Source organism: Parus major, chromosome 4 (assembly GCF_001522545.3).
Source record: "Parus major isolate Abel chromosome 4, Parus_major1.1, whole genome shotgun sequence".
In the NCBI taxonomy this organism is placed as follows: domain Eukaryota; kingdom Metazoa; phylum Chordata; class Aves; order Passeriformes; family Paridae; genus Parus; species Parus major.
Genome location: NC_031771.1, coordinates 60544537 through 60557811, shown reverse-complemented (window position 1 = coordinate 60557811; position 13275 = coordinate 60544537). Strand labels below are relative to the sequence as shown.

General features: G+C 40.1%; 1 protein-coding gene across 3 annotated transcripts in view; it reads right to left on the bottom strand.

Moving 5' to 3' along the window:
• MXD4 (MAX dimerization protein 4) overlaps positions 1-13275 on the bottom strand; it is a 38311-nt gene that overhangs the window by 1386 nt on the left and 23650 nt on the right. For all 3 annotated transcript variants that reach the window (XM_015624913.2, XM_015624915.3, XM_015624914.2), the window contains exons 4-6: positions 5590-5704; positions 2397-2556; positions 1-1416 (exon numbers count right to left, since the gene is read on the bottom strand). The exon at positions 1-1416 is cut by the window's left edge and continues 1386 nt beyond it. In XM_015624913.2, the coding sequence (XP_015480399.1) occupies positions 1268-1416; positions 2397-2556; positions 5590-5704 (424 nt within the window). In that variant the 3' untranslated portion in view covers positions 1-1267. The remainder of the gene's footprint in view (positions 1417-2396; positions 2557-5589; positions 5705-13275) is intronic.

Below are 13275 nucleotides of genomic sequence, written 5' to 3'. Positions count from 1 at the left end.
TTTTTTTTATTTTTTTAAAAGACCTTCTTTAAACAGATAATGCAAAGACTGGTCCATTTTTTTCTTACCCGGCAAGCCAAGCTCTAATGACTTCACTAAGCAGAAGTTGTATTAAAATACATCTTCATAGTATTGCTACAATTTGGGTAAATATGTTCTGAACAGCTTGATGAGTACTAAATAAACTTTGCTGTTTTACAGCATACATTTTAATTTTTTTGCACTTTTTTAAGAATAGAAAATGCAATTATAGTGTGCAAAAGAAAAAAAAATTAATTATCTTCTAGCTGAATACTGTAATTTTAAGCCATGCCTTCCATAAAAATGTATTGACATGTGTAAATAGAAGAAAAGAAAAAAAAAAAAATACAAGCAAACAGATTTCATTTCCTTGCAAGAAAAGATTAACTATCACAAACTGGATCACTTGAGTTCTGTATTCTTCAGAGAAAGAAATTAAAACAACAACCCATAAAACCACTGAAATGCTTCAAATGTCATCCATTCCACGGTAACAGGTTGAAACTGCCATGTTGGTTTCTACTGCTCCCGTTAACATGGATAGAATGATTTGCTGCTGGTTGGATATTGAATACAAAAAGCAAAAGAAAGTTGAGATCATCCCACATGAAGTCATTATTAGAGCTGGCTTTTCCCCCGTTTTGAAGTACAGTAGTGACTTGTAAATACGACCTTTTCTAAAGATCATCTGAGATTTGAAGATTTATCTGCCTGCTTCACCCAAACAACAGCTGCTGAAAGAATTTACTCTATGAAGCCCACTATACAGCATTCAAAATGTTTTGGGTTTTGTATTTTTTTCATGAAAAAATACCACAAAAAGTACTTTTAGGTTTTTGTATCTCTGAATCATTAACACATTGTAGATTTCATTTATTCTTCCATGTTTGAAAATGGTTTCTGCAAAATCAAAATAAACTGTCAAACCCCCTTACATCATGCTTCCAACAATTTGAATTTAATACTTCTTGAATGGAACGACATAATTTATTTCCTTTAATTTGCAGGATGGCTACATCAAGCTAGCTTTAAGTCACAACTGTACCTAACCACAGTTCTCTGCAGCAAACCCATGATTTACAATATCTAATATTGTGGTTACAGTGCAGGGAACCGTGGGTAAGAAACCTCCATGTCAGAGTATTGTGGTTGGGGTTTCCCGGAAGAGTGGCAGTTGACACCTCTGGAATATTCATATATAAGTGCTTCAGTCAGATGGTCCTGAGTTGAGCAGGTAACTCAGGCACTATGAGAGCCTGGCATTCAGTCTGCGGGAATGTGTGTAACCTCCGTCACTCGAACCGCTCTGCAAACTGTAGTGGTCTTCAGCATCACTGGCACTTCCAATACTGTCCATTTCACCTGGAGTAAACTCCATTCCTTCAATGTCTACTTCTAAAGAAAACATAAGAAGGAACATTTTCAGAAAGTTGTAGCAACTAGTCATGGGCCAGTGTCAATCAACATCCAGGTGAAACCTGAATCACATGATTTAAAAAAAAAAAAAAGGACTGGCACATTAATTACTGAGGAAAGGATCATCTTGTGCACTTGAGAATTAAAATCCCTTCTGTCCTCAGCCACATAAATATACTGCATAACATCAAGACCAAATGCTTTCCCAGAGCTGTTCCAACCTGCAGATAGACACTGATTTAGAAAAAGGGTGGCCCTCAGAGGCTGTCCTACTGCAGTGCTGCCCACGGTAATTCCAACCATGCAGGTGTTGGCTGGCCATGGTGTAACTGCATGGGTGGTTGGGTGGCCCCAGGGAACTGCCCCAAGACCGACCATTCAACCCCCCTGAGCCTTGAAACAGCCAGCCTGGGTGACTGTTCTGCACAGAAAAACTTCCAAATGGGAAAATAAGAAATGGCAACAGCCAGCTTGATGAGCTGTCTTAAATAAGAAACAAATGCAGAGAGCCCTTGGTGATCGTTGCACAGAAAATGTTTTAAAATTTCACAATAAATGATGTAGAAATAATTTATTCACACAAATGAATTAAGCCCAATAAGACTTTTTTTTTTTTTTTCACAAGAAAATATTATGCCAGTCTCACCTATAATTACACTGAAAAATCAAAACATTAAATGGGAATTGTTAAAAAGCTGGCAAAAAACACATGCAGGATAAATAGATTTAAAAATACACACTGTATTAACAGCTTCAAAACTGATTAGGAAAAAGACCATTTTTCAAAGAATGTGAAAAAGATGTGTTAATTTTTTACTCTTCAAATCACATTATGGAATAATTTTGCCTGGGTTTTGTTGAAAGCTTGATTTTAGTTCTAAATGACATTTCCTTGTTTCCCTACTTCCCTTTTCCTTCCTGCTCCTGCAGGCCCCTTTGGGAAGGCCTGGCTCAATTACCTTGTTCAGAGTCAGTGGATATTGTTGATCCCATGCTGTCAGTGCGGATTCGCTCCATGCCCTGCACGGATAGCTGCTCCAATCTGCGCTTGAGGTAGCGGTGCTCCCGCTGTAATTGTTCTTTAATATTTAGAGCTTTTCGGTCCTGTTCTTCCAATTTCTTAAAAGGGAGAGAAACACATTAAGCTGACAGTTTGTAGCCATGTCAAAGCATAAGTAACTTATGGTCTTCTCGCAAACAGAAATTTGAAAGAAATTTAAATATTTTAATTAATTAATATAAAGTTAAAATTAAATTTAAAAGTTCAGTTTTTTAGTTAGCGTTCTGTAGAGGTCAGTACAATTTTAGCAGGCTGAATTTGTTTCACAATAAGATATATGGTTACAGGGGAGAAAATGAATGATAAAAAAATCCCTCAAAGACTCTCTCACCACTAGCAGGCATTCCTTGGCAAAGACCATATTATTGTTGCCTTGGTTGTGGGGAATATTTAAATCATTTTATCAGGCGAAACCAGCATCATCTTTGATAACTCAAGCACAGCTCAGGTTTCAGTGAGAACATAACGCCTCTTTAGATGAGTCTCTTATTTCACCTATCACCATAAAGGAACCATCGTGAGCCTCTGAATGTTCTCCCTCCTACTGCAGGCCATGGAAAATTTTAGCATTTAAAAAGCGTCATTAACAATTAGCAGCATCGATTATATATAGAAGGAGGAATTTACTAACAACTCTCTTTATTCTTGCTTTTTTTTTCCTTGAACTTTTGCAGAGCAAGTATGATAATTCTGTGATATCACCTACAAAGTCAGTGGTATTAATCCAAAATTTCTGAGCAAACAGCCTGTGAAAAGATTCTTCAGATATCTACCTAAAATCTCCCCTCTGACAGAATAAAAGCAGGCATTAATTTTGCAAATAAAAAGAATACTTCACACCCAGTAAAATGTGCTTCACTGTTGGTCCAAATGCAGTAACAGGAGTAGTATCTTTTAGTATTTGAACTGAACCCTCTTCCAAATCACTGGTGGCCATTTAAAAAAATTGACTATATAATCAGGGAAAAAATTGTAAGAGTATGATGGGATTAAAAGCATGAAGGTTACACAAATCGAAACACCTTTTATTATTAAAAAAATATTATCTATCTGATGCAGTAAATTACAGGTTGTAGCAGTAAAAGCACTTATAAGAGTGAGCATTTCTCTGTGAGCTGTGTTTACACGATCACTGAGATTTAGGAGATGTGCAGGGAGTGAATACAGCTGCTGAAGATTCCTCCCTGCCATCTGAATGAACCTAGGCTTGGTTTTCTGAGGAGAGCAGGCTGGGACAGTGCACAGCAAACCACAAATAAAACCTTTTCAGAGATTTTGCCGTTCCCATGCAAGCCCGAAATAAAAGTGTTTGAAAAAATAATTGACGCTCTTGAACAGGGCAGTTTCCTGGCTCAATGAAATCCACCTTCTTCCGCCACATTTTAAGCCCCCTCCCAACCAATACACTCTGCAGATACTCATCATAGGTGGATACACAATGTTATAATAGGAAAAGGGGTTGGTACATCCATGTACACAACAAACCAAATGTGCCCAATTGATCAGACTTCCTTTTCCTGTATTTTCCTGGCTGCAATCCCAAATTCTAACAACTATTTTAGGAAAGAACTCAGTGATTCATATCCAGGAGACTCAAAACTGTCCAATCTTTCAGAGCAGATTTCAATATATGGGGGGCGTGTGTGTGTGAAAAGTTCAGAACTCATGGCTGTGTTCGAAATGCCAGCGGGGCACGGGCAAGCTCTGGCAGGGCAGGGGAGGGAGCTGACCTGACAAAGGGGAGCAATTAAATGCTAACCCAGTTAGGGCAGGTTCATTTAAAATCTTAAAAAGAAAGTTAAACTTCAGTCTCGGTTTTCAGAAAACGAGTACTTGGTGCTGTGCAGGACGGATCTGGAAAGAATCTGTTCCCAGCTTTTTTTATCAGCAGCTGAAATGGTAACTACAGGGCTAATCTCGCACGCTCGCCACTTGTAAAAACAGTTTTTCAATTTGTATGTATAAGCCCATGATAGGGGGGCAGCCCAAGACAAAAACCACATGCAGTGCCTTTCATGCATGTTAGCCTGAATTATAAACAAGAGGCCAAAATCTCAAATGGTTAAAACAGGGGTTACCCAGCTGGAGTGAATGTGCTTAGAAGTGCTGAAAAAGTAGCTCTGTAAACTTGTTCACAAGAATGGTTTTGTTTAAATTAATCTATAATTCTTCCTATGAATCACACCTATTTCTGTAACTGCAGTGAATCTTAAAGCTGTGCATCAGCAGGCTGCTCTCCAAAATATTCCAAGATTACTGGCAGCATTCAATTCTGCCTGACACTTTTCTTGACCTGTTTCTCTATAACACTGAAAAAATGCCAGATGAGTAATTATAGTCCTGGACACAGCAGCAGAAACCTGTTCTTTAACTTCTACATTTGAATACCTCTTTGTCTTATTTCTGCATATAACCCTGTTCCCTGAAAACAATGACAGTGAATATGGGAGTGAAGGTGTCTTTGGAGAGAGGAGGCCTGAGGAAAAATTTCCTTTGAATTACCTGTGCAGATCTAGAACCTGCACTGCTGCTGGATCACAGGTGAGATTTGAGGCTGTTTTTTGTTTTAAACTTGTAACAAGGGAAGCAGCAACTAATGAGAAATTGCATTTAATTTTTTGTTTCATTTAAATGAGAATCTGGTCAACAAAATGTTGATGGTGGTAAGGCTGAGTAATAGATATAATTTTTTCATTCCATTTTTTTTTTCATCATAAATGGATCTGGCTTTTTACATTTAAAACAATGCAATATTTTGCTCAGTTCTTAAAAAATAAATCTATTATAATCAAAGAACAGGCTTGACAGATTTTTTTTTAATTATGGTGTAAATGGTTAAATACACTAGTTAGTGTATTTACTAACACTAAGCAGCAATCACAAACCCACTGTTTTATATATTTGAGATGCTAAATTGCAAAACACTAAACTTTGACACTGACTGAAATCCCTGCAAGTAATAAAGGACAATAAATCCAGAAGACTGGACATATGGATATGGATTTTGTGTGAAAATTTGTTTCCTCTCTATGGATACACATTCTGGAAGATTCTCCCTTAAAAGAAATGAAAACATGGATGAATGTTTTTACCTTGATATGCATCTTAGCTCTTTTCAACAGACTTAGAGTGGTGTGTCTGGTGCTGTCCGGCCCGAGAGGCACAAGCTGTTTTAGCTGTTCCAAATATAGCCGGAGTTTAGCCCGCCTGCAATCATTAAAAACGAAGAGCGTTGTAGTGGAGTTGCACCCGAACAGAATATCCTATATGCAAACACCATCTGTTTGCAGGATCTCTGTGCAGAACTCGAGTCAACGGTGGCTTCCTTTCCCCTCCCTTTGGCAAAGTTTCAGACTGAAAGGTCACTTGAAATGCAGTAATGCTGCTTGGCACACTCAGACAGGAGGTTCATACCTGTATTTCAAAGCAGTTTGCTCAGCCTGGTCAGTCCCATCTTACCCAAAGTGGAGTATGCTCAGAGATCTGAGACATCCAGGCAAGGCTGCACACTCTACCTACTGCTGGGTAAGGAAAAAAAATACCCTGGGATTTTGCTCCAATGCAGTGATTTCTGCAGGCACAGACAAAGCTGTGGGCAGCTGCAGACCCTGATCCCCCTCTCCCCATTCCTACCCCTGCCTACTGCAATAGGACACACTCCAGCTATGCAAGGCAACGGCATCCATGCAGCTCTTCACAGCTCAGAGCTGTTTCCAGCCATGGTTTAACAATGTATTCTAACAGGGAGGTCCTGATGCCCCTTCTCCTCTCTTCTACTGACCCACAGCCCCCCAGAAGGAGACATTCTTCCTCTCACTGCACAGTGTTTATTATAAACAGACAAGAAAAAACACTTCCAGCCATATTTCTCAACAACAGGGTCCTGCTTTCTCTGTTACTCCCTTGTGAGTATCATTACTGCTGCTCTCAACAATCTCCCCTGTACTACTGCCATTAATCTATCAGTAAAAAGAGGATGAACCAAGTACTATGTCTACAAATGTTTCCCAGACTAGAAAGCAGCTGGTAATACAACAGTCCATGAAACAGTTGCTTGACCTATCCAAAACAAGGCAGTGGCCAACCAAAGAACAGCGTGCGAGTGCATTTCTACAGTCACATCCTAAAGAAAATCTCTTCTGGTTTTGATTCACAGCCCTTGAACAGGAATCCACACGGCTCTGCAATGAGATAGAAACGGATGTGGAAGTGCTCCCATGAATATCTGCTATTAGCCTTTCTGCCAGCCTGTTACAGACTGAGCAAAGCAATGACCTGGAGCTGAAACCACCCTCACAGCCATAAGAATAACTGAAGCAGATCACAAGTGTGAGGTGAATAATCATCTTTTTCAAATTTGCTTGATGCTGCATGAAGGAAACAAACACTGCAGAGGATTCAACACTTCTGGTTGAGAATGAACTTTCTTTTGAACAATGAGTTCAGAACCGCAGTCCGGCATCAGTGTTTGAAATACAGCTGAAGAGGATTTAATATGCACCAAATGAAAAATTACACATGTGCAATTGGAATTATTAGTGCAATGTGAAAACAACCTCAGAATTATTGGTGAAAAAATCCAAAGCAAAATAGAATATAATACAGAATAGTAATGACTACATATTCACACATTTAGTTCTTTCTGCCTAAAAATCAGCAGTGTACTAGGTAAGAAATCACAAAGCATTTCCATAAAATTTCTAATTTTTCTTCAAAAGCCATTTAGGGAAAAAGGATTTTTTGTGAAAATGTGATTCACATGAGAAAACTGATGACAGGCTTTTTGTTTAGGCCTAGGCTTGTTTTTAAATACAAGGCTCTAAACTTAAGGATCTAAATGCTTTTATTTAAACAACACCAACAAAGACTGGCCTAAGTATTCACAAAAATATCCCCCTCAGATCCCCTGAGGCTGCTACCTTAAACTGGGACATTAATCTTTAAAATGGTGAAATACCCACAATACAGAGTTACTGGTATTTATACAGAAAATCTTAATGAGGGAAATTTTTATTTCTGTGCCTGTAATCTCTAACAACTGTCTGACTGGATTTGTGTTTTAAATATGAAACCTTGCATCAGGGACTAAATTCAAATAATCTTTCTGTTTCCTAAATGGACTCTGAACATACACACGTGAGTCTGCATCACTCAGCCCAGCCTGGATGCAACTGTTTTTAGACTGATGACAAGGAAGTGGGGACTGAAGATGAAGGAGGATATAGGAAGGAACAGGAGAAGGATAGTACCAAATAGTAGATAGAGAGGTAAACACCTTGAAATGGAATGATCAACATACTGGGAGCAATTAAAAATCTGATAAGGAATATACAGAACTGTTGATCTGAGATTTACTTAGTATTAATTCTGGAATTCTTCAGATTACATACTAATCTGCCTCTTGCTATTTGAGGAAAGTCTGCTTACCACAGGGAGAAGAAAGTAAGGCTTTAGTGTGCTTCCTTGCCATCAGCTGGGGAGTTCACAGAAATATCACCAAGGATCAGGGGCATGGCTGTGTGCCTTTTTAAAGCACAAACTCTTTTATAAAAGTTACCTGCCAGCCCAGCAGAGCAGGACTTCACAGAAGTGTCATGAAGAACATGGGATTGAATCTATGAAGAGTATTTTAAGTGACCAGTAAGAATGAAAAGATCTGAATATTAACAAAACTGCTTTAAGGCTTTTTCAGTACTACCAACCAATACTGATATCATGTAATAAACACACTTGCTGAAAGACCTCCTCTAACTTCACCTTTTTTTCTTAAAGAGACTTTTTCTTTCATCTAATTACTCAACACCTATGAATCCATTACAGATTTTAAAGCATAAGTTTTACACAGATGTTGACATAAATGCAAACATGTTTATGTGACTAATTCATATATTTTAATTGATGGCATAGATTGTGAATGCACAAAAAGAAAACCAGCCCACCACAATTCCTCTGGTGCTGGAGTAAACATCCCCACATTTTTCATCTTGCACATCTTAGAAAAAACTGTAAGAATGTAAGAAAACATTTCAGGCATGTTACGTTAACAGATCACACCAGCAGGAACAAGGGACTCAAACTTCACAGCAGAGAAGTTGTCTCATACAGATTCTGCCAGCACTAATTTCTCTCTTTTTCTGCAGGGACCTGACAGCTTTTGCTTTTCCTTGGCTGCCTGTGACCACAGGAGGAGGGAAAGGCACTCACAGAGGTAATCACAGCCAGAGCTGCTTTGTGTTTTGCAGCTCACGCCTTAAATTCCACCTACAAAAATAACAAGAAGAAAGGAAAAAAAAGAAGCAGCCTGGTGTCAGAGCAACAGGGTAGTAGTGTCTGTGCATGAAATGTGGTTGAAGTTGGGTAATTATGCTCTGCTCCAGCTTCCAACCCCTGTGCTACACCTTTGCCCACACCCAGTGTGGTATCAGGGCTGGACACCAGGCAGAAGAGGGCACTTTCCTCACCTCAGGTGGATGCACAGAAATATCCCCTTCATCACTGGTACTGATTTCATCTGGGAAGGTAGGGATCTAAAATGTGAAAATCCAAATCAAGCCTGCAGCTCTCTGTTTTGGGTGTAGCCCCACATATGGAGAGGTGCATGGGTGCCCAGTCTGATTTATCACATTGTCCTTTGTGCCAGATGATAAAGGGGTTTCAGATGTTCAAGACTCCAGTGTGTCTCCATAAGCAAGTTCACGGCAGGGTCCTCTGAGTCTGCTTTACAGCTTTTCTAGTGCTTGATAGGCCCAGGCTGGTCAGCATTCCAGGGCAGTGGCTTTGTCTAGCAGCTGTCTGGTGGTTCCTCATATTCACGTAAAGGACAAAGCCACCTGCTGACAACTGACCCAAAGGCCACCAGCAGGAACTGCCTTTAACTGGTTTTGAATTCTTGTAAGCCAGGATGGGCAACAGAGGCAGGGGTTTCAGATCCCATGGCAGAATGAACCCTGGAGCCCCACAACATGGAGGGACAAAGCAGCAAAAAGGTGGTATTAAAAATTTTCCTGTAAAACAAGGACATTCACCAGAAGACCATCACAGGAAGACCACTCACTGACTCTAGTCCTTGGAGAGTCCAGTTTGCTCCAGTGTTCAGCTATGGAAAGGCAGATTTACCACTTCTCAAAGAAAGCATTGCCATACGAAGGTGTACTATGATCTTTGACCTTAATCAATTTCAAAATTGTGTTAAATGAGTTGCTGCATATATGAAATCTCAGATGGAAATTCAAGCAGCACACCAAGAAATGGAATACTAAGATGCATGAAAAAAAAAAAAGAAAAAAGAAACAAGAAAGTCCATTGTTCACCCTGGATTATCTTCATTCCAAGGAAACTGCAACAACTCCAAGAAATTCCTACAACCACTTGACAGGCGGTTGCAATGGGAACAAAATGCTTTTCTGTAGGGCTAAATAATGCAACAAAAGGCAATAGCTGTGAATTCAGAGGTTCAGGATGGACACTGGGAAACAAATTTTTTATTGTGGTGCACAATCAGAATAGGTTGCCCAGAAAGGCAGACCTGGGAGGTTCTTGAAGATTTACCCAGAGCCATAAACATTCACAGACACACATTCATGTCCATGAACATGTAAATCCAAGACTGCCTGTAACCCTTCAGCATTTGACTCACAAGACTGCTCTCATTCATATACCAGCAAAACATCCACAGCTGTGTGGCTTAAACCTGTTCTACTCTGATTGACAGAATGCTGGTAGGTTTGTGGAGTGACCTGATCCACTGCAGCCTTTCCACAAGGGCTCTCCAGGGCTTTTTCAGGTCCAGCACAGCAGAGAGAAATGGCCTGCAGCCAGTCAGACAGCAGATAGCTGTTCAAGCAATAGTCACACAGTTTTTTGACAGCAGCAAAGGTGTGTTTCCTAAACCATTCAAGTGTAAATCTACTGGCTTTATTTAGAGGCCACTGAGCTGCACAGAGCCAGCTGCAAAGGCAAGGTGCATATCCTAAACAGGCTGCTCAGTCCTCAGCATAGAATGCCTCAGGCCTGCTGACATTAAATGGCCACAGACACTCATGATACAGGGTGACAGCACTGAGTTCCTGTGAAATGGGTGCCTGTCCATCCTGCCACCTCAGCTGGGCACTCCCTGCACACCAGCTTCCAAGAGCCCTCCACATCTTCACAGCAGGTAGCACGGGGTAGGCATTTCCTGGAAGCTGCACCCTAAGACAAACAGTTCCCACTGCTAGCATCATGTTCCTGACTGCCAGAGGTCACTTGCTGGAAGTGTCATGGGCCATGCTCATCTGGTTCTGAACAATTGTGAGCAAGAGCATAAAACTCACTACAGAGAAGTCAAATTCATGACAAGTGTTCACCTTGCACATCCTCCACAGCTCACTCCACAGCCCCCACAGAGCACAAGAATGCCTCTCACATGTACCCATTCTCTGCTGACCCAGAGCTGGCTGTAGGAAGGAGCAACTCTATCAGCAGTTTGTCATCCTGTGGGCCAGAACAGTTCTGTCTGGTCCACACCTAGCAGATTGCCCAGTCTGGCAGTGGAGTTGTCCTTGCCATACTGGCACCTTAGACATGCAGCATCTCCAGCTGATGGGCAGCAAGGATGTGGAAGGTTAGAAAATGGCCAAAAAGCCACTAAATGTCCATATTCCCACACTGCATGCCCTGAATTTCCTTTCACGCTGGCTCCAGCAGAGGTTGGCTGGGTTAGACACGATGCTGTTGCTTCCACGTGCACAGCCCATTGTACCTCTCACCACAGTGCACCACTGAAGCAGGCATGAAACAACGCTGGCCTCACTAGTAGGCCCTAATTGTGCTTTCTGTAGGATGCCTTTGTGCTAAAAACACTTGTGTGACTGAACATGTGTCTGTCAGATGTCCCAGTTTACTCCACTAAACTAGCTCTGTGTACAGGAGGTTGACATACTCCTAGGTATATTTGTTTGGTGCTCTTCTGAAAAGAAAAGGACACTACAGGTCAAACTCAGGCAATGCAACCACTACAAGACACACCAGTGAGAATAACTTCACATCTATTTGAAATAGATGTAAAAATTAAAAATTTTTCATTTCTGTACATTAACCATTTTGGTCTAAAAACCAGACAGCATCAGACCCTATCACAAGGCAAATTCAGTACAAACTAAACCCTGATTTCAAAGAATAGAAACGTACTTGAAATTAATCTAGAAGATGCATCATTACAAACTGGACAGAGTTAGCTCAGCATTTCATATTCCTTCTCTAATGTTTCACTTTTTTTTCCACATTCAAACCTATCCTGGTACTGTGCAATGAAGTTAATACACAAAGGTTTAAATATAGAGCGGTTACTAAATTTTTCATTGTTGCATAATGTCTATGTAATCTGGCTTAATAACATGCATAGGGTGAAGTCAGAGAAGAATCTCTGCACCAAAAATTCACTTCTGGAGTGAAATGTTATCCAGATACACTATGAACCAAAATAGTCTGGCCCGAGCCCACAACTTTGGGTCAGAGACACCAGCAGTGAACTACTGATTGTGTTTCCTCCTTAAAGCAAGGTGATTTTATCTCCTGCCAGACATGACATTCAGCATAAAATACAGAAGTGAGCTAACTGCAATTGTAAGACAGTCATGTTTTTACAGGAAGACTCTTCACAGATTTATTTATGAAATGCAAACACCTGCGTACAGGGGGCAGTTGAGTTTTAGACAGAATCAGCAGAGAGAAGCTCATGATACTTTGTGACATGCACTGAGTAAGGATGAACAGAGACAGCATCATTACTCATAAACATCATTATTTCAAAATTTTTTAAAAATGCAGAAATGCAGCAGTAAAAACTTCCCCAGTGTGAATTCAGGGTTCACCTGCCACCAAGGTAAAACGAGGGCAAGAAACTCTGCCTGCCTTCTGGTACCAGCTTCAATCCCATCCTACTGGAGCTTGACACAACAAGGCAACATCTTTTAAGGGCTGCAGCACTTTTATTCTGTGCACAGTCACACTCTAAAAGGGTGAAAGGATTTTGCTGCAAATTGTTTTAATGGTACTGAAAATTTAATATGTTCATATTATTTTGCGTAGTCCTGGATATCATGGTGGCATATACAGTGTTGGTAATCATGTAATTATATACCCAACTCTGCTTAGTAGAAGCTGGTACTCAAGCATACTTGCCTTGCTCCTCTTTAAGCTAACACTTTCATTAAAGTGTCAGGAATTACATATTTACAGCTCTACAAGACTTTTTATAAGCTACCAAAGATGACTGTACTAATTAAAACACATTTGTTTACAAAGGCATTTAAAGAGATTATTTATAAGCTTCCATCTTATGAAATCACAGAAATTCAATCAGATAAATGGTTCAAAAGAAACCTAATTATTAATGGTCCAGACAGTATTTAGCATATCTCCAGAAAAATATTAAACATAATAGAAGATAACAACCCTCCACTGCAATAAAAATCCAGTTTCTTTCGGATTTATTTCACTCAGAAATGCTTTTAATACTTTCTCCTCTACAAAGGATACCTCAAATGCTTCTTTTTTTTCTGAGGGATGCTCTAGCTCACACTTGAACTGCACAATCTATTTCAACTACACAACAAATATGCTTTAGTGAAAAGGAAAGAAAACCTCTTAGTATTAAAGCACTGTACCATAGCAAGGCACCCAGTGTGCAGATTGCTCCAAGATGTGTGAAAAGCTTGCTCACAGCTGAGTGCCTTGGAGTCGAACCCAGAAAATGCAGTCTTGCTCTTACAGCAAACCTCTTGGCTTTTTATTATCCA